Here is a 21,449-nt window from a genome sequence, read left to right on the forward strand (position 1 = left end):
CAAAAAAGTTGTTCAAAATTACTCATTTTGAGATGAACATGCAATCTTACTGGTAATCAGATGTTGAAACCTTATAGATATGCTGTATAAACCATTCCAGATTTCTTAGGCTTCTGCTTCTTTGGTTTTTCTGCTTCTGTTTCTCCTGCTGTACCAATGCTTTTGCTGCTGCTTTTCTTGTTTTTCTCCCACTTTTGCTGCAACTTCTGCTTTTACTTTTGTTCATTCTCCTTCTTCTCCTCCACCACCTCTTTTTGCTCCTCCTCCCACAACCACCCCAGGTTCTGGCGGGGAAAATGGCCAAGATGCAAGATAACCCACGAGCAAGGAGGCCCACTGCCTTTCCCCTACCCTATTCCCCTTTCCCCCTCCTCTCCCATTCTCTTGGGCAGCCTCACACAGGCATTGGACTGCTCCTTCACCCAGGAGTGGACCCAGACCCAGACTCGCGTTCCCACTCCCCACAACACCCCCAGCAGTGGCATCCACAGCCTCCTGCAGGGCCAGGAGTAGCGACTCCCTCAGGAAGCCCCCTTACCACCATTCCCAGTGCTGGGTGCTCCCACAGCCTCCTGGAAACCCAGGAGGTGAGTTTCCCTCAGGAACACACCTCACCCCAACCCCTCTCTCATCCTGGGACAGCCTTTCCCTTCTTTCGACCATCTTTCTGCACCACAGCCCTGGGGCAGCCCCTCAGACTGTTCCAGGGGTTGGAAAAATCATCTTGACTTCAACTTTTCTTTTTTACATCTTGCTTAGGAGGCTCATTGCCTTCACGTTGCCCTTGAGTTTTGCTCTGGCTGCAACGAGACCATCTGTAAGTGGCCATAAAGGTGTAAGTGGGCTACAACCAGCACCTCTCTGGCAACAAGGCTGCCCTCCCTTTGGAGAGGCATCTCCCTAGATACAGGGGGCCCGGGGCTGACATGCGCACAGCTGGTGACAAAACGTCGTCTGCACTGAACACACCCCACCTGACAATTACATGTAGAGACAGTGTGCTGGATGGGTTCAAATGTAAACCGGGGGTGTTTCACAGAGGCCGTCACTGAAATTCTTTCACTGTACTAAAAAAAAACCCCACATCTCTTTCCTTCCTCAGTGTCTCCTAAATTGCTGGTGGTTGAAGGGCCATTTTTAATTCCACCTTGGAATTTTGTTAACATTGCTGAGAGAGCCAAAATGGACCCAGAAGGAGGCATAGTGCTGACATTCATTCTTGAGCCTGCCTGCAGCTACACAAGGTTAACAGCTGCCAGCACTTCCCTTTAATAGGTTACTCACCAGCCCTTCAACAATCTGGGACTTCATCCTGTTCACATACTGCATGCCACTGCAATTCAGAGGCAAGAGCATATACATTTAAACACAAGAGATTATTAAGGAGAATAATGCTTAATGTTGTTTTAATGTGAAAAGAGGCTTTACACAAATTACTCTGAACATGTAGTTGATAGTGATAAATTTCTACTACTACAATTTATAGCGAACCAGGTGAGTACTGAATATTGGCTTAGGAAAGGGAAGGCCAATAGCAGTGCAAAGCAGTTGATGTGAAAGTAGGTCTACTTACTACTACTGCTACCCAGTCCTACTGTAAGAAAAGCTGAACAGATACAAAGAACCTTACAGTTTTGCTTGCAAATTAAAAACCAGTATAAAAAACCTTACTGCCGTTTGTGCTACAGCACTCCCTGCCCAGAGTGCCCCACCTAAGGCACCCTGGAGAGGGGGAAAGGTGCTGAGAGGCACCAACAGCCAAAACCATTTTACCTTTGCTGTAGTGAGAATAGCTGTAACAGAAGAATAAGGAGTAAATTCCCCTCCTCAAAATTAAATAGCTACAGATGGAAAGACTACAACTGTCCCTCAAGAGGGTGCAAAGCTGGACTTTTTCTTAGCAGCATTAATTCAAACATCATGCTGAATAAGCACATATTCTACTCAACTTTAGGTGTAAGCAATACAGAAACTCAAATCCACATTACACATTCAGAGATGGTCGCTTTGATTATTTTTTCTTACTCCTGTGGTATCATTAACCACCACAACATATTAGATTGTCCTGCACAGAGCAATCCCAGCTACAGAAAAATGCTGACATATTGAACAGTCTACCACAATGAGATTATTCTTTCCCCTGGCACAATGGCAATTTCAGGACAAAATCTGCACACTGCACCATTAACTTCCAACGGAATACAAAGGATGAGAAGGACTTATGCTTGGCTGTTGTATTTTCCCCTCCATAAGATATGGAAGTGTCTTTCAAAAAGAAATCTAGAATAATCTGGTGACTGTACACTTCAACCTCTTTTTCTGAAGGGCCGAACTTCCAAACCATAATTTTTTTTTTTTTAAGGTATGAATTTTAATAAAACCTTCAAATGCTGACAGATTTTCAAACATGTACTCAGAAAACACACTGTACAACTGCAAACCAAATTAAAACGTGTAAAAAATAAAAATAATTTCAATGTGACACTGCTTGTCTACAGTCTCAAACTAATTTCAGTCATCATTCATTATCCTCTTTTTCAGTATAGGTTATTTCATGGCTCAGTAGAGGCAATGAATAGCCTGTAATTTAGTACTCAGCTCAGGACTGACACTGCAATGTGACACTGAAGAGAGCTGTCTTGATGCTGACACAGCACATTTAGGTAGGCTGGGAGGCCAAGCCTAGGTACCTAAAGCAGTATTGGTCAGACCTTACTCTCTTTAGCAAAAGCCTCTCCAGCGTAAGAATTCATTCAAGGAAGTTAGTAGTCAGTACAGTCTTGTAGTACTCAGTCACTATCGTATTCATCTATTTGTAATTCGTCTTCTTCCATGATTGCTTGAGCTGCAACAGGCCGGGGCTGACTGCAAGGTAGTTCACTTCCACTGCACTGGCTAGAAGAGAGAGGGAATCCACCTGATTCATCCTCATCTGTCATGGTTTTCTCCACCTCTGCAGCCGCCTCCACAGCATAAGCATCAGCACCATCCCCCTCGGAGCTAACAAATAAGTCTGGTATACCAGGATCTTTATCAGTAAGTGTTTCAAGCTTTAACCTGTAAAATTATGAGTGCAACAGTCAGTTACCATGACAAAATGCCTGCACCTTCACACAGAAACTGCAAGAGAAAAGAGTGCCTGTGTACCACACAGGCCACCCTTCTTCACTGGTGCTTAATAGCTTTCTCATTTTTCACCAGTAACACCCTCCATCAGGAATGTTAATTCTGCCCTACATAGCAACAGCAAAACACCAGATCCTGTTTGTGCTCCATGGCTACCCTAGTATGCATTGTTCCTTGAAACTGAACTTTTTGCTGACAGTGGTTTTCCTCAGCTTTCTTCACACACACGAACCATGACCAGTTAAGTTACTGACAACAGCCCACAGTGCACTAGACCCTTTCCAAGCAAAACCGAAATCCTTCAGGACAGGAAGCAACTTAACATGGAACCGGCAAATCAAAAATAAATATTAGGAAAATGGAATAGAAAGGAAATCTCTTTGACTTCTCAATCTTTCTACCAGCAAGTTACCAATGTTCCTTTATTGTTTTTCCCACTCCACCCTGGAATAAAACTTACACAGTTAGTGACAAAAACTCATCCTGACACCAATTCCAGATATTCAAACACTGTGCTCTCTCCTCAATGCCAGTTTTCTCATTACAGTACCATTCCCAATCCTACAAGTGGGTATATAAACAATATTGCTAAATATAATATAGTAATATTATTACAATAGCATAAAATGATTACAGTGATATATAACTGTATTATAATATTAATAAATGTAAGATTCTTATTTCCATTGAAACAGCTGCACAAAAGTTATTAAAATAAGTGCGTAATAACACAAATTATTTTCAATTAGGATTCCTGGAGGAAGCAAATGCTTACTAAACTACCTACATCTCTCTGTATTTCATTTCCAAAATAGTGAAGAGATGGAAAAGGATTACCATGTTTTCAGGAGAAAATTACCTGTCACATAAAACCCTAAGTGACACACATCCAATTTATTAATACAGATATGAAACACTGATCAGTATTTAAAGGTGTGCTGCAGACAAAGTGAATGGCAATTAATACAATTAATTTCTAAAATTACAAACATTCTGGCTCAGACAAGGGAGACTGCAAATAGATACACCTGTTAGGGACACTGCTTGCTTCCCACCTAGCAACCAAAAGGCCTTTTAACACAACTGTTGGGGAACAGGGTGGTTCTTAGGTAACACAGCCTTCAGTTTACACACCAGTATTCCTTAGTTAAACTCAGACAGCAATTCCACAGTGACCAATATGGAATGTTTTGTCAGACGCCCTAACAAACTCTCATGATTGAGGGATGAAAGAGTTAACTCTCATCCCAGCTGTGATCTCGATCCTTTATTAGAAACAGGCCAACACAATTAAAACTGTTGATGAAGTTCAAAGATATCAAAGTGATAGAAATGTAACTCAGTTATTTAACATCTAGGACAGAGGAACTTCAGTGGATAGTTTTATTTAAAAAATGCATTCTAAATGAAGGTTTACTCTAAGTAGTCCAGTAGGCAAAAAATCCACAACATGAAAACCAGTGTTGCTATCTCAGAGGAAGCACTCATTTAAGTATTTTGTAGCTCCATAGATATACAACAGTAAATATATCCCAAAGAAGTAAGAGTAATTCCCTGTTATGCTTTTCTTCTCACACCCCTAACACACATGAACCCAGAATGTTCTGTGAAATGTCCGGATTAATGATTATGTCACAATAAACAATAGGCAGAGCACCATATACTCTGCATCAATTCAGTTTTATTCTCACATGAATGTTTTCGATTATTAAAATATATTTATTCAGATCATGCACTAGGTTCGTCACATCACAGATGTGCATGGAAGATGTTTCTCTATGAAAGGGTTCTTTTCCTCAATATAGAAGGAAGGTGAGGAGAAAGGAAAAGGAGGAGGAGACAGTCTTATTCTCTTTAAGAAAAGACAGAACTTCAGTTTACCTCCCAAGATGTCTTTTCAGTGGTAGCCTCCCAACATCCTGGATAAAAGCAATCTGAGCTAAAAAATAAAGAATCACCAGTATCACATTGGGTAGATCATAACACACATACAATCAAAACTACTGGAAAGTAAATAATTTGTAACTTTAGTCCAGTATTCCTGTATATATTTGCATTATTTTGGATACCAAAACACTGCCAAACTCTCCAAACTGCCTGCCATATTCCCATAAAATAAAAACAAAATCCGTGATGTTCATCAACTGTGTATTTATGATGCAGAGTTATTATTCCACAGCCCACAAAATTAATTCATCTCAGCGTCAAGGCCTTAGCCTAGGTATGAAGCCTTTTAGTAGAAGTAATTAACATAGCATAAGCAACCCAGATGTCTAAACAGCAATTTTATGATTATGTACCACAAAAGTATGTTTTTCCACATGAACTGTCTGCTACTGGATTACCTCAGGTTACACATTTTTTGAATGCACTGCAAACTTGAATTTTGTTCACTTTTTCTAGGAAAGGCTTTTGAAAGCCTTTTAAGGCTGCTGATGACACCGGAAAAGGATAAATAAGCAGTGCAGATCTAGTTAATATTGCCTACTAGGTTTCCAAAAGTCTTCTCACCAAATCTTCTATTAGATTTAAAAGAAGCCTAAGAGAACCCCTTCATTAATAAAGTTTGAGAAGCAATTAATTAATACAGAGCAGGGAGAGGGGTACAAGGTTAACAGTTAACGCCTGCAATGGAAAAAAAATGCCAATACAGTTCCACAGAGATCTGTACTAGGACCTTGGCTATTCAATACATTCTTAAACATAACCCTGTGGAAAAAAAAAGGAAGAAGAGCAAGATGAGCAGTTTGGTGATTCCACCCAAGTTAGACAAGCTAGTAAGTATCTGGGCAGACAGAAAAGCTGTGCAACAATCTGAAGAATCTGAGTGAGAAGGCAACAGGATGAAATTCAAAAGCACAGATACCAGAAATCCATACCAGGAAAAGGGAAAAATGATTTCAAATACTGCAACATGAGGACCTCATCTTATACATTTTAAAAGCATCATACAGGTCTCACTTCTGCCAAGAGAGATACTTATTTGAATTATTTCAGTTACATTAAGTTTTTTAAATGTTCTTGATACTGTTTCAAACCCATCAGGATAGCCTGAATTTTGGCTGTGCTACTAGAAACATTCTGGGGTATCACTTATATGCATTTACCATAAGTATTTTCTTAACTGAGGCAAAAGCACAGCCAGTATTGACATCTGGGGTTACAAAATAGCACCATATGCTTTAGTTACAAAAAAAAAAAAAAAAAAAAAAAAAAAGGAAGAGTCCAAGATTAAAAGTTACACTCAATTTACCTTGATTTCTCATTGGATTTGCCAACATAGCAAGATAAGGCAATAGCTCAGTCTGAAGACACTCAGGTGGTAAACAGAAGCTTGAAAAGAGAGATTTTGCAGCAAGGCAATTTTCTTGATACTGTAAGAATTAGGAGGAAAAGAAATGCAAGTAAAAAACTGGTACATCATCATTAACGTAAATATTCTCTACCGCAAAAGGCAGACTTTCTCCTTGCCTGCTGGATGACTACATACAGGCTACTGAAAAATAGGATGAGAGAAAAAACATAAGCCATTACAGTTAACATATACAGATTGTAAAAATGGTGACATCCTTCACTGTTGCCTTTTAAAATTAAATTCTGGAAATTAAAATTTCCAGAAATATTTATCCTTTGATTAGAGAATCCTCCACCCACCCAGGCCAGATACAGCAAGTGTCACTTCAAATGTAAAAAACTGTCAAGAGCTCTGGCATCTCATGAGCAGTCTATTACTGATAAATGCAAACCAGCAGTAATTTCTTAAACTTATGCAACAGTTTAATATGATTTAAACTGCATAAAATCTTAAACTGACTTCTAGGAATACTTGTGTCTCCATTAATTTAGGATTAAGACTCTCCCAGCAGTGAGCCAACTTGAACACTTGAATCAGACTTTGTCAGAGGCCTCCAATTGATTTTTCCATTAAAGGAATAATAAAATGTAACTCTTCAACCAACAGCTTTTTATAAGTGGCTCATCTCAAAACAGGATTTCTGAGCAAATACCATCAACATTATTCAACTGTCTTCCCCTTCAAAAAATAAAATAAAATAATTAAAAAAAAAATCATTTACCTTTCTACTGATAAAGAACCACTGGGGTTTATGTAAAGGGCGGAATCCCATCCCTCCTTGGTGATTGGCAAAGGCTCTGGACATATTTGAATGTATCACCCCTCGGGTAGCCACTGATGCACTGTATTTTTCCATCACAAGACGTGCCTATGACAGAAATCAGGATAATGTGAACAGTGTGTCTCACGTGAATCACAACGCACTCTGTAATTGCAGGGACACAACAGGCACAGAATTTGTTGAGATTACTGTGAAATTTTACTCAAAGCAGCTGATCGAAAAAGCAGTTCACTTACATCAAGGAGAAGACATATACGCTGCAGAACATTTTTACAGTAAATATATTCTACCTAAAAATACTTTGTGGAGTATTTTGCAAACACTGTAGCCTGCCATAATAAAATACTGACAGATGCTGGACAAAAAGTTGGAACTGCATCTTTTCTATAGTTGATTTACTTCAGCATTCATTAACAACTCACTGTCACCTATGCTGCAAGTGTGAAATAAACATTCATAAACACTTAGAGAAAAGTCTAGGAAATCAATGTTAAGAGTATTAAAAACAGCATGTGTGTATAAAAAGGTGACACTTACACTCCAGTTACTGCAAAGGACATCAGCGGTGCTTAAGTATTCACTGGCTCTCACTACATCATCTATATCAGAAAAAAAGTCTACATAGTTCTGGTGAAGGTATAAATTAAACATGCTTCCTGACATATGTGATTTTTCCACAATATCCTATTAGGAAACAAAAAAGAAAAGAAAAAGTTCCAAGTTTTATGAGTGCATCTAGTAAGAGATACAACACATTTGGATGGTTCAGGAGCTGGCACACATGGTTTATGAAGTGATGCTTATATACAAAAGGAAGGTTGGCTTGTTCCCAGAGAATGCTAAAGGAGGGACACAGGGGCAGAAGCCATTACTGTATTCAACTCTCATAATGGGTGGTAACAGAAAGGTGAACTCCTATTAACAAAGCACAGTGAAAAAATGTGAGCTAAATCACAGGCTGCAGCAAGCACAAGTCCACTTTCCACCTCAAGTTCATCAGTGAAGTGAGAGTCTCCATTCTTGGAGATCCTCAAAACTCAACAGATCTAGTTCCTGGGAACCTACTCTTCATTTGAATTTAGCCTCCAGAGGTCTCTTCCACAGTAATTATTCTGTAACTTGGACAGACTGAATACACATATACTAAAATCAGTGACAAAACCCCTGTGCTTAAGAATTTGCATCAACCACTTCAGAGTTTGTTTTGTTTGGGTTTTTTTCAAACCAAAGTGGAATCAAGTAGCTATTACAGACATACCTCAGGCTGAATAAGCAAGGTGTCCCGACGGTATTCTGATAAGTGAGCAGGCAGCTGAGGGAATTCTGATTCTGACACTGGTTCTCCTACAAAGGATTTTACAATCTTTTTAGTCTTTCAGTATCAGAAATGTTGCTACATTTCTGCACATAAAAAAGCCAGATGACACACATTTCAGGTTAAATATTCAAAATTAGAATAAAAGTTAGACAGGAGCAAGAATTGACATGCGTAGCTACTGAATAGCAGTTTTCCCATACACTGAGCATCACTTTCAACTACTGTCAATTCTACCAGCTAATTTTAGAACCGGTATGGTGAATCATCACTGAAATGTGGAGAGCCAGTGGTTTAATAGATCCTGATTTAGCCAAGTGCAGATAGTACTAGTTTAATATGTAGCAAATGCGTATGAATTATAGTTTTAATGTTAAAAAAACAATACTGAACCACACAGAGGGAGCAGGTTGTTTCTGTAAATTTACAGAACCTGGTGTAGAAAAAGTAGAACTTTCAGTAGTAGTAAGGTGGAAAGTAGTTTGGAGAGGTACAAAGGGAGATATGGTACAACAGGGTGGAAGAGGTTTTCAGATCAGAATGGACAGAAGACAAATGTCTATTAATGGGAAATAAAGAGCTGAGATAAAAAGTAGGGAGGACAAGAGAGCAGATGCACAAATAATGGAGGCAGTAGCCATGAGGCTGCAGGGCTGTTCTGTATTTAGGAATACAGACAAGTACAGAATGTAGCAGTACAACAATGTCTATTTCTGCACAAAGGCAAAAACTGCTTTTGTACAAAGCAATGAATGTGCTGGTATGTATCCGGCTTTGCATGCATGACAGCACAAGGAACTAATGCAACTAGAGATATGCAATTTTATTACACATGTCATACAACTTAATGAAACATTCATTTACTTAATAAATACGGACAGCTGCAATCTCAGTGACCACAAGCTGTTATTCCTGGTGGTATACTGTTATTAATGACCAAAGACAGAAACTGGAGGTCACTGTAAGCCTTACTTTAGCAAAGGTAGCTTCTAGCAGCTGACATGCTTTGCCCACAAAAAGGAAGAGCAAGTCAAAGTTTTCTTACTTTTGCAGTAAATTATCTTCCCCAGAGCATGGAAAAGAAAAATGGAAGCATCTTTGCCACCAATAGCTTGTATCTCCTGGTCTTCTGAAATATCAGCTTTACTTTTCTTTCTTACTTTAGATACTGCTGCTTCACATTTTACCATGGAGCTCCTTTCCTTCTTCAACCAAAACTCTTTCTCCAGTGAGCAGTCTGCCAGTAAAAACAAAAATACAATCAGGATAAGGTATACGAATCCAAACACATTCCCTATTCTTAAATTACATTAATATACACATAGCTGTTGTGGTTTAGCCCCAGATGGCCACTAAGCACCACACAGCACCTCACTCGCTCCCCCGCCAGTTTCATAATTGAAATAACATAGTAACAATACTATAAGAAATTGTAATGAAAAAATAACAAAAGAGAGAGAAATAAAATCCAAGAAAAACAAGAGATGCAAATTAAAAGCAACTGCTCACCACCAACTCACTGATGCCCAGCCTGTTCCTGAGCAGCAGCCCCCAGCCTGCTTTCCTCCTGGGGTTTATGCTGAGCATGACGTGCTATAGTCTGGAATATGCCTTGGGCCACTTGCGGTTAGCTGTCCTGACTGTGTCCGGCTTCTTGTGACCTCACCGGCAGGGCAGCATGAGAAGCTGAAAAGCCCTCGACTTAGTGTAAGCCCTGCTCTGCATTGGTGTGTTACCAGCTTTGTTCTCAGACTAAAGCCAAAATACAGCACTGCACCAGCTACTAGGAAAATAATTAACTACATTGCAGCCAAAATCAGGACAGTTGCAGATGGCACTCAGCTTTTAGATGACATATAACAGTCATGACATGGAATGTTTTCAGCTTAACAAAATAAACAAATAATCCCCTCCCACACACACACAAACACAAAACCTTTGTGTATTTTATTCCTGCTCCACAGCAGCATATAAAAAATATCTTATGTAGCTCACCTAGCTGTGATGCAACAGTGAACAGAATGCCTTTACAGCAGAAGTGGTCAGAATGTCTTAACAAAATCACAGGAATTTACCTTTCACAGAAGAAAACTGAAGACTGTTTATTGCACTTCTTATATCACCTGAACAACCTCTGCAAAGCAACTCCAGAGAAGTTTTGTCAAGAGCAAAATTCTTTCCTCTCTTCTACAAATAAAAAGCAACATTCAAAGCAGTAAGAAAAAGTAGGACAAGGAGCATTTGAATATTACCCTGGCTGTGGGGATCTAGCTCTGACAGACACCGTAAATAGACTACATGAGCATCCACCGTGTGCTCAAACCACATAATACTGCTAACTTTAAAACTTTCAATCCATTTAAGCACATTGCCACATTTTATACAGCATACTGCAGAGAATAAAGTACACAATTCTTTGCGAGGTTCACTCGGTATCAGACTTGGTCGCAATGAAAATGGGTCGGGAATAATACAGGATTTGGGCTCATGACCTCTTCTCACCTTGCTGAATACAATGAAAATTATTTCTGCTCCTATTATCTGCTTCATATATATACAGCTTCTGTAAAATGCAGGAGAATCTTCAGCAGTAACTTTGAAGACTTAGACCACAGATCAAGTGGAACTGATCTCAAAAACAAGACATATTTCAGTTTGTTCCCTGTTTTCTGTTGGGGGGGACCAGTGAGGGTTTTTGAGGGTGTGAGGCTCTGCTATCAAAGATCAAACAAATATACCAACAAAGATAAGTAACATTATTTCAGATACAAAAGCCTGAAATCTTCTAGTGCAAGCACTGCGCAAGTTATCAGTTTGATGACTTACCAAACTAGCTTCTGTTGCAGCAATTCGATTAAGAACTTTCATCATATTTGTTGTTGCAACCGGCTTGAAACTGTTGGATTTCATTAAAAAAAAAAAAAATTAGTTTCCGACTTCTCATTAATTCCAATCAAGTTTTAATGAGATAAAAGATCTTACCTAATAGTGGATATATGCAACTCCTCTAGAATGTCCCCTGGGAATATTAACCTCTGCTTGCTGTCTCCACTGAAGTTGTCTGATATAATAAATATAAGTGGACATCTACTCATATGAACAAATCTCCTAAAATGAGACATAAGTATGGTAAGAATCAAACTCCAGTTTACTGTGAGTGGGTGAAGTTAATCCTTAAAACCTAATTTGCAACTGACCTGAGAATTTCATGTAGGCTTCTAGGCTCTCGATAGAATTGGTTAGGTAGGTCCTATTCAAAACAAAAGAACTGCTGTCATTACATTAGATGTAAATATTCTCTCCCATAGGCAGTTATGGCACATCACTTGCTACAGGTGTTTTATTCCTAGTTAGCTAGTCACAACTAAATTTGCATGTGACTAACACTGAAGATAACCAGGTAAAAAAAATGAAAAAAACCCTATAGCATAGTATTTCCTTCTTTCATTATGGAAAACAATTATCTAAAGAAACATATCACAGACTGGTTTGGGCTGGAAGCTCATCCAGTTCCAATCCCCTGCCACAGGCAGGGACATCTTCCACTAGACTAAGTTGCTCCAAGCTCCATCCAACCTGGCCTTGAACACTGCCAGCGATGAGGTGGCCACAGCTTCTCTGGGCAACCTGTGTCAGGGCCTCACAACCCTCACAGTCAAAAAAAAAAAAAAAAAAAAAATACAGTAAACATTTTCTTTCTGTCCTTGTTTCATAAGAAACAACCTTGGGTGTTTATGTAGCTAGACTGAGTTTTACACAGAAAATAAACATCCAAGTTAGCAGCTCCACCAATGAAGAGAGCAGGATATGTTACTGATACATGAAAGCACCTACACGAGAAAGTGACTTTATGCAGTCACAGAAAAACATGCTTTCTAATTCTACAGTATGTCACATCACTCAGCTAGGATTTTTGTCTCCTCTATTCTTTTTCTTGAAAGATGAAACTTCCTTGAAATTTTACAGACAACTTGACTATCATAAAATTCCTCTCAAAAAAAAAAAAAACAAAGAAATAAATAGAACAGTTCAAAAAGAAAATGTCATTGAAACACACTCCTGAATAAGTAAAAATCACATCTTCTCCTGTATCTCCCATTATGGCTTACAAACCCCTAGACTTCATATCTCTGCCCTAAATAATGTCCCCTGTATAAAGCCAGGAATGCTGAATTTCAAATGCTTTCTATTGTGTTACTTCTTGCATATCTTCTGTACTCTCCTGGATCCTTAAATAACAGGAATAACAAGAGGTTTTTTCCCCTTCTTCCTGTCTATACACATACATATTTCTAGAAAGCTAATCATATAGAAACATGGGTATGACTTCTGAAAACTGGTTTGGTCTATGTTTTGATATAATCTTATTTCTGTGTACAAACTACTCTCCAGTTTCTGCCTATTAGTTTATATTTAGGCTTAGTTCTAGACTGCTGTAAAAACTTAAGAAGTAATAAAGAACTCATCTGCAGTAACAGCAGACTGACTTCTTACAACACCGTCCACCAACTGAAGTTAGCTAGCATGTCAATGTTACAATAAAAGGTACTGTTTTCAAAACAAGATTTCACAAATTTTCACTTACTTCAATAAGAATGAGCTTTTTATCATTTTCTGAGGACTCCCCAAGCATCTGAAGTTTGTTATACTTATTTGCTCTTAATAGAAAATCTTGAAAGACAGCTGCCTGGGCCTGACTCGGACACATATGAAAATCCGAGTCTGAAAAAGAAAACTAATTAAAAATATGTATTCTGTATTATACAAAGTAGAATATAAATACCCACAAGAACTGATACCACTCATGGTACTTTCTGACAGCAGCCACTGAATACCAGCAGACAAGACCTTTGGCAAACACATGGCAAAACCAGGAGAATTTTTAAAGGGTAGAATTCAGTTGAGGGCGCACATGAAGACAGACTTAGCTATTTTTTTTTAACTGGCTCAAATGATATCCAGGCTACTATGTAGCTCTCTATACTGATCTGAACTGCAAATTGTTTTGGAGTAAACACTGTAATAAAAAAAAAAACAAAAAACAACAAAACCTAAATCGCTTTTCAGCTAAGAGCAGAAATTATTAAACATTAAGGATATGGTTCACATGGCTGTGACCTTATAGGTGACAGACACAAAAGAACAAAAGAAAACTCAATACAAAAATAACTGGAAGGGCAAAGAAAACGGCAAAGAAAAAAGCAAAATACTTACCATGGCCAAACATATTTCTTACGTCTTCTTTTGCAAAGTCTAAAGATATTGGATTGATCCATTCTTGCACCTGAACACCAAGATCTTTTGCTAATATTTGTATAGTTGCAGTCTTTCCACAACCAGGAGGACCAGTCAGCAGTAAAACAGAGCCACCCTGTCATGGGGAGGGGGAATGAGTGGGGAAAAAAAATGCAAAACAAGATACATAAAGACTGAAAATTGGCTGAAGATAAATATTAGCAGAGTTTCTTCTTTAATTTCTGTAGTAACAATTCTCTTTTCCCAATAAAACCAGAGCTAAATATTTTGTATTATTAATTTACCTGTTGGGTTTTCAGATAGAAAGAGCTAGACTCAAACTCTGAAAGCCTCGTTCTTAGTTTTTAATGCATCTGCTTAGTTAACTGCACACCATGTAGACTAGAAACATTAGACACTGAACTGCAGAATCAGGTCTGAAAAACACTAAGTAAGACTGGCAAATTATGGTTGTGTATAGGAATGCCTCTTATCAATCACAAGGTTAAAAACATTCTAGTAAATCAAGTCTGTGCAACTGGGAATTTCTCAAGATACTTAAAATTAATCTGTGGAAGACAAAACCCAGTTACAAGCACAAACTGCAAAGGTGTGAACTGACTTGATCCTAGAAAACAGTAGTTCTGAGCAAAACCAGAATCCACCTGTTGGCAGCATAAGCCCAAAACAAATCTACAAGCTCTAATCTATGTCCTTACCAGATTTCTTACAGGTAGTGATTATGTATCTATTGCATTGTAAGGTGAGTTTTTCTCTGAAATGAAAATACAATTGAATCCAGCTCATTTGTACGGTTTTATAACCCCAGATGCTAGTTTTAGCAGTATTACCTGCTTTGGCTGCCTCTGTAATACGTGTATTTTTAACCAGGCTTCAACTTCTTCAATCTTCTTCTTTTGCACAGCAAGGTCATTCTAAAACAAGATCAAAATATACTGAGTACATATACACACCTGCTGGTTTCCAAGACTGTAAAAATGAGGTCCAAGAACAGAATACATGCTGACTGGAATATTAACAGACAGGTACAAGCATAAACATATGAAACTGGAACATACTATGTAGAAATAAGTGGAACAGTTAAGAATAATCGTTTCAGCCTGTTTCCTCCAACAACCAATTTTACATCACTATCTTTTGGGAAATGATTATTTATTTATTATTCCTAAAGTAACATTACAATCTTGCCTGTTTGTGCCAGAAGTGGTACTTTTTAGGTTCTACCGATAGTAATACTACATAGCTTTTCTGAACTTCTGCAAATCTCATGCAACTTACTGATCTTCCAGCCTTGCAACTCAATTCCTCTCCAGAGACGAGATATTAAATATCTAAATATAAAACAGAAGTACTATACTTATTCACATCAACTGGCACTCAAAACTAAGACACATTTATCTTGCACGCTAACATCTTTGAAACACACTGTGAAAAAGCTGTTTCAAGAGCAGAACCAGTGAAGACAGGTTTACTACAGGCTTGAGTCCTTTCTCCTTGAAGTCCTAAGGTACCACAGTGCCCACACCCTCAAAGTCATGTACAAGATGCATCAAGCAAACAGTAGATAGCAGAAACTACAATCAGTCAAGTACTCTGAACATGCTAATGGACTGGCTACCTGCTGCCCAGTAACACTCAAGATGATTTCTATTATCTCCCATAATGAGTGCACTGACTCAGTTACCTCCTCTTTCTTTAGCTGTGGATTTTCCTAGTACTTGGAGCTGTGACATCCAGCTGAAATTCAGAAACAGGTTCAGAAGTTCAAGAATAGATTGACAGGAAACACCTCATCAGCACCTTTATATCCTCAGGAAGCCTGAGAAAAATGCATTTCCTATAGATAAATACCTCACTAAAATCTTACCTATAGGCAGTAAATAAATCAAACTAGTACTTCCCTGCTCTAGTAAAACAGGATATACATAGCACCTGCCCAATACAGATGACGAACAGAATCACAACAGGTCACACTGTAATGTTACTACTACATCAGCATTTAGAATAACTCTCACACCTGAGTTTCAGGTTTGTATCTATCTACCCATGGTTCTTCTTGAGACTGGCTCTGGTTTTGTCTGGACTTGTTACGATGTAGATCTACTGAAGACGACTTTGCTCTTTTTCTGGGCAGAACTTTGCTTTTTCTGCTTTCTGTCACAGAAGACACATCTTTTTGCTGCGGCTGCTGGTTTCTACCGGAGTTGTCTTCTAGTGGCTTCACAGGAACAGCGCTGGGGGAAATACTTGTGTTTCCTAAGAAGTCACCAAATGAATGCGCCAACCAATCTGTGACCTGGTAAAATACAAATGTTTTGCTTCAATGTAGCACTCTCCTCCCCTTAATTTGGTACAGCTGTCTCTACAAAATCGGAGATTTTTATCAAGCATATGTAAGAATACATTGTACGTTTAAAGAACTTCATTAGAATTGGAGATTGGAACTGGATGACCTTTAAGGTCCCTTGCAACCCAAACCATTCTACAATTCTATGACTAACTCCTAGTTAGCCACAAACCTGGGCAGTTTTTTGAATGCGTCAATTAAACGCTTCTTTAGTATTCAAAACCTTACACACTGATATTTTGCAGCAAATCTGAACAAGCTGAAAATTCTGAAAACACAAGTTCAAACTAAAAATTAAAACTCTCATAAGAATGAAAAACTAGTATAGGCTTATTTATATCCTTTTTATATTAAGGTCATATTCATGTTTTATGTCCTCTGCCCCTCATGTTTTAGCATGTGGCATTTACTTTTTTCTTTTTATAACACTGACAATGCAGACATTTTGTCAGAAATAGATGCCAGAGAACCATCAGTTGGGCAGCACAGTAAAATCAAATGTTTTATTTGCTTGTGAGGAAGTGGTATGAGGAATCCAGAATCAGACTGTCACTCAGAAGTCTGTCTGATGGTGACAAAACTGTTAGCAGCACCAATGTTTAATTTAAAAATACCCTGCCAGGACGGGTGTAAAAACTTAGACCCAGAGCTACTTTTCAGCCTATCTATGGTCCCAAAAATATTATCACAATGATCACAGGCTCTCTGCTGCTAACAACCGCATTATAATCTTTTACCATAGGACCTGTAAAAGATGACATGCCAAAACCGAGCTCTGTGAAAACAGGAGCAAGAGAACAGATGCGTTGTCTCCAAAAAGGTCTATGAATGTTCTGCCATTTACATGTAAGAATTAATCAAACAGACCATTAACAGACAATGGAGTATCTGAGGGCAAGAATCACAAAATCAGGTTGAAAAATACCTTTAAGTTCATCAAGTCCAACTATTGCCGCAGCACTACCAAGGCCACCACTAAACCATGCCCTAAGGGCCTCATCTACACAGTTTTTGAACACTTTCACTACTGCCCTGGGCAGCCTATTCCAATGCCTGACCCCTTTTGGGGAAGAAACTATCCCTAATATCCAGTCTAAACCTCCTCTGGGGCAGCTTGAGGCTGTTTCCTGTTGTCCTATCCCTTGTTCCTTGGGAGCAGAGACCAGCTACCTCCTGACTCCATCCTGCTTTCAAGCAGTTGTAGACAGCAAAAAGGTCCCCCCTGAACCTTCTCTTCTCCAGACTAAACATCCCCAGTTCCCTCAGCCATTCATCATCACAGTTGTGCTCCAGGCCCTTCACCAGCTCCATTGCCGTTCTTTGAACCCACTCCAGGACCTCAATATCTCTCTTGTAGCGAGGGGCTCAGAACTGAACACAGGATTCGAGGTGCAGCCTCACCAGTACCCAGTACAGGGGGATGATCACTGCTCTGGGTCCTTCTGGTCCTGTATCACTATTGCTGATACAGGCCAGGATGCGCTGGCCTTCTTGGCTACCTGGGCACAAACTGGCTCATGTTCAGCTCCATCAATCAGCACCCCCAGGGCCTTTTCTACGGAGCAGCTTCCCAGCCTCTCTTCCCCAAGCCTGGAGCATTGCATGGGGTTGTTGTGGCCCAGGTGCAGGACCTGGCACTGAGCCTTGTTGAACCTGATAGCACTGGCCACAGCCCATCGATCCAGCCTGTCCAGATCTCTTTGCAGATCCTTCCTACCTTCCAGATCAATACTCCTAGCTGTACCCCTAGCAGTGTTCAATGCCAGGCTGGATGGGTCTTGGAGCAAGCTGGTCCAGTGGAAGGTGCCCCTGCCCATGGCAAGGGTTTGGAACTAGGTGAGCTTTAGCGTCCCTTCCAACTCAAACTAGTCTGTGATTCTGTGATTCTATGATTCTACAAAGAGCACCAACAACTGAGCCCGCTTGCTTTTAACATTATTCAGACAAAACCTATTTTTAGTTGAATTTGCACATTTACAAGGGGGCCGGTAATATCCTGTGAGGGAGTTATTTTTTCATGCATTGCACTAGTAAAACAAAATAGCACCTTATACATTAAAATAAACCAAAAAACCCACACAACTGAAGAGGAACTGCCCAGAGAGAGACTAAGGGATAATTACCGGGCCTAAAACCTACGCTAATCCCCATCCCTCCCCCCGAGGCCTACCTCAGCCGGCACCGTCTGTTTTCCCGAGGAGCTTCCAGACATCCCTCAGCCCGACCGGCGCCGATCAGCCAGTCAGACGCTCTGCGCCCAGCCGGGCCTGAGGGGACAAGCCCGCCCAGGGTAGGCCTCAGAGAAAAACCCGCTCCGTGGCAGCCTGAGAACGAGGCGTGACCCCGAGAGCCGAGCCAAGCACATCACACCACCCACCAGTCCCCCAGGGGCCTTTCTGGTCCGGCGGCCTTTAGCTGTTCTCGCCGCGCCTGCCTGCCTGTCCGTCCAAGCCGCAGAACCCTTCGGGCAGAGCGAATGACGCCATCAGCGGGCGGCTGTGCGGCGAAGGCCCCCGTTTACGTATCGCCTAGACGTCCAGCGCACGCAGCAAGTGTGGAGCGGCAGCATGAGGAGACCTAACTTGCTGTTGACGGGTGCGCGGCAGCGGCTCCGGGGAGGGGAGGGGACGGGACGGGACGGGACGGGACGGGACGGGACGGGACGGGACCGGACCCGACCCGACCCGACCCGACCCTAGCGGCTTGGGCTGGGCCTGACGGAGAGACGCCCCATCCATCTCTACCCGTTGTCTAGAGTGTGAGGTCCCTGCGGAACAGCGGCCGAGCTGTGCTGAGTGGCAACTTAAGGTTTCTCGTGTTGGGTCAGGCTTTAAATGAAACAAGGTTTACTGACAGAGGGGATGTTGAGATGAAATCTGAGGAAGAAGTTCCTCCCTGTGAAGGTGGTGTTGCCCAGAGAAGCTGTGGCTGCCCCATCCCTGGCAGTGTTCAAGGCCAGGCTGGACGGGGCTTGGAGCAACCTGTCTAGTGGAAGGTATCCCTGCCCGTGGCAGGGGGTTCGGGCTGGGTGAGCTTTGAGGTCCCTTCCAACCCAAACCAGTCTGGGATTCTGTGATCATCCTGATTATAATAAAACTTTTGCACAAAATGAGACTTTTCTTCATAGTTCTTTCGTTTTTTTTTTTCCTCTCCAGGCATTACTCTTATTTACATTTCCTCATCATGCAGGGTTTTGCCCCCTTTTTCTTATACAAACTTGGAGCATTGACTGAGAAAGCTTCCGTTTTGATGCCTTAGAAGGTTATCTGAAGAGGACTTACATGCTGTTCTCCTACTCTTTTACATGGGGTTGTGTCTTTAGGTACTCCAGGCGTTGGGAAAACCACACTCGGAAAAGAGCTGGCATCAAGAACGGGAATGACCTATGTTAATGTGGGTGACGTGGCAAAAGATGGTAGGCCATATTAACAATATAATTCATCAAAGGACTTAAGATATTTTTGCTTTGTACAATTTGCAGTGCATGCATTATATATTAAGTGAAATGCCAATGAATTTGCTTTAACAGAAATGCTTTTGGTGGCATAGGGTAAAAAAGCATTTATGTGACTGTGGCCCACTTTGTATTAAGTAACAACAAACTTACCCTTTTGTGGATTTGCTCTGAACACTATCCTTTGTTTGTATCCTCCTGAAATAAACATAACTACAAAAATAATTTTAGTAACTGCTGTTACTTCACAAACTTCCACAAATTCTTTTTGCTGCAGGAGAACTGTATGAAGGTTTTGATGAGGAGTATGACTGTCCAATTTTGGATGAAGACAGAGTAAGCCCAACTTCTAAAACTATCGTGCTTGTACTTTGACTTTCTGTCATTTCAGGTAAACTTGCTTGTCTTTGTTTCTTTTGTAGGTAATAGACGAGCTAGAAGATAAAATGAGTGAGGGTGGAGTTATTGTTGATTATCATGGCTGTGATTTCTTCCCTGAACGCTGGTTTCATATTGTGTTTGTACTTCGTACAGAAAATTCATTTCTCTATGACAGACTTGAAAGCAGGTATGTCAGTGGATAAATAAGAACAAAGAATTGTTATGTGACCTCATAAAAGATCTTTTAGGGTATAAATTACTGATTCTCTGTGGGATACTTTATAGTTATCAACATGTCTAAGACTGTCTCTTGGTGTTGTTTTTAAGGGGATACAAGGGGAAAAAGCTGCAAGACAACATTCAGTGTGAAATTTTTCAGACACTTTATGAGGAAGCTCTGTTGTCATATAGAAAGGAAATTGTACACCAGTTACACAGCAATACTCCTGAAGACCTGGAGAGAAATTTGGATCAGATTATGCAATGGATTGAGCAATGGATGAAAGACAACAATTGACATTTGATGCAAAAGAACTCTGCTGGATCTCTTCTGGGGGTGAGGGGTGTTAATATTTGACAATTGTAATTCTTGTATGATACATTAAAATTAATTTTATTGTTATTTTGCATGGTTGGGGACCAGACAAAAGCATGGAAGGCTGAAGGCTTTGAACAGCCTCTGGGGGAGGCATACAGGAAAACTGACAAAGTGAAAACTCTGCAGTCAATGAAAGTCACAGTTGCCTTAGTAGCAGGAACTAGGTTTCTTTGAGCTTGCAAGTAAAACCAGGCCTCCTCCCCCAGGATCCCCAAGAAAACCGTAAAGTCCTGATAACTGGTGGCAGCTGTGGAGCTTTATACCAAATTTTTGATTTCTGAAACAGTATCTTGAAAAGGGGTTAGTCTGTTTCTGAACTGTTAGACTAAAACCTTCTGTACTCTACTGCCTTCTTGGATATGTGGAGCCCAACATGGAATGAGGGTTGTATGATAAAGTTTAAGGAGGGTGCTTTGTTTGGGTAGAAGAGACATGACTTAGTAAGGGAGATATTTTAAAGTCCTTACACAAAACTTTGGGAATTACTTACGCTGTAAGGAATCATCAGCTATATCTGCACTGGAGTGGTGTATTAAACAATAAGTTTTATTTCTCTGTTTCCTCTCTGTATCACCCACCTCTATCATATTTATCATTGTAAGTTTATCACAGAAATATTTGGTGGGAATAACAAACCTCCTGCAATCCAAAACATGGTTACACTTAAGATACTGGCAGCTATCTGTTCTCAGTGCTTGTAAAGCCTGGGTCCTGGAAGAGCATGAAATAACCTTTCTTATGGATAATGTGGATTGTAAAGCCTCATGAAAGATTCTTGCACAAGTAGAAACTGCTTGCTAATTAACTTTTTATATGCATGAGTCTGGGTAATAAAA

The 21,449-nt window shown here is 40.2% G+C and overlaps 2 protein-coding genes across 5 annotated transcripts; one reads left to right on the forward strand and one right to left on the reverse strand.

Moving 5' to 3' along the window:
- Positions 1 to 2,348: 2,348 nt before the first annotated feature.
- RAD17 (RAD17 checkpoint clamp loader component) lies at positions 2,349 to 18,430 on the reverse strand. 4 transcript variants are annotated; one of them, XM_057398688.1, is made up of 16 exons: positions 18,351 to 18,430; positions 15,851 to 16,129; positions 14,664 to 14,747; positions 13,792 to 13,948; positions 13,163 to 13,299; positions 11,775 to 11,827; positions 11,560 to 11,685; positions 11,404 to 11,473; positions 10,653 to 10,764; positions 9,623 to 9,814; positions 8,521 to 8,606; positions 7,800 to 7,946; positions 7,203 to 7,349; positions 6,380 to 6,500; positions 5,008 to 5,065; positions 2,349 to 3,057 (listed from the first exon to the last, which is right to left on the reverse strand). In XM_057398688.1, the coding sequence occupies exons 1-16, from the start codon at positions 18,390 to 18,392 to the stop codon at positions 2,790 to 2,792; spliced, it is 2,079 nt and encodes a 692-aa protein (XP_057254671.1). In that variant the 5' UTR covers positions 18,393 to 18,430; the 3' UTR covers positions 2,349 to 2,789. The 4 variants fall into 4 exon arrangements, with proteins under 4 accessions (XP_057254671.1, XP_057254672.1, XP_057254673.1 ...); XM_057398689.1 differs by lacking the exon at positions 7,800 to 7,946; XM_057398690.1 differs by lacking the exons at positions 14,664 to 14,747; positions 15,851 to 16,129; positions 18,351 to 18,430 and adding an exon at positions 14,532 to 14,587.
- A 292-nt stretch (positions 18,431 to 18,722) lies between these two features.
- On the forward strand, positions 18,723 to 20,635 carry AK6 (adenylate kinase 6). Its single transcript, XM_057398687.1, has 5 exons — positions 18,723 to 18,775; positions 19,503 to 19,595; positions 19,912 to 19,970; positions 20,057 to 20,202; positions 20,343 to 20,635. The coding sequence occupies exons 1-5, from the start codon at positions 18,748 to 18,750 to the stop codon at positions 20,530 to 20,532; spliced, it is 516 nt and encodes a 171-aa protein (XP_057254670.1). The 5' UTR covers positions 18,723 to 18,747; the 3' UTR covers positions 20,533 to 20,635.
- Positions 20,636 to 21,449: the final 814 nt, after the last annotated feature.

Source organism: Pezoporus wallicus, unplaced genomic scaffold (assembly GCF_028554395.1).
Source record: "Pezoporus wallicus isolate ANWC-B61680 ecotype Strahan unplaced genomic scaffold, APGP_CSIRO_Pwel_v1 contig_1387, whole genome shotgun sequence".
Taxonomy (NCBI): Eukaryota; Metazoa; Chordata; class Aves; order Psittaciformes; family Psittacidae; genus Pezoporus; species Pezoporus wallicus.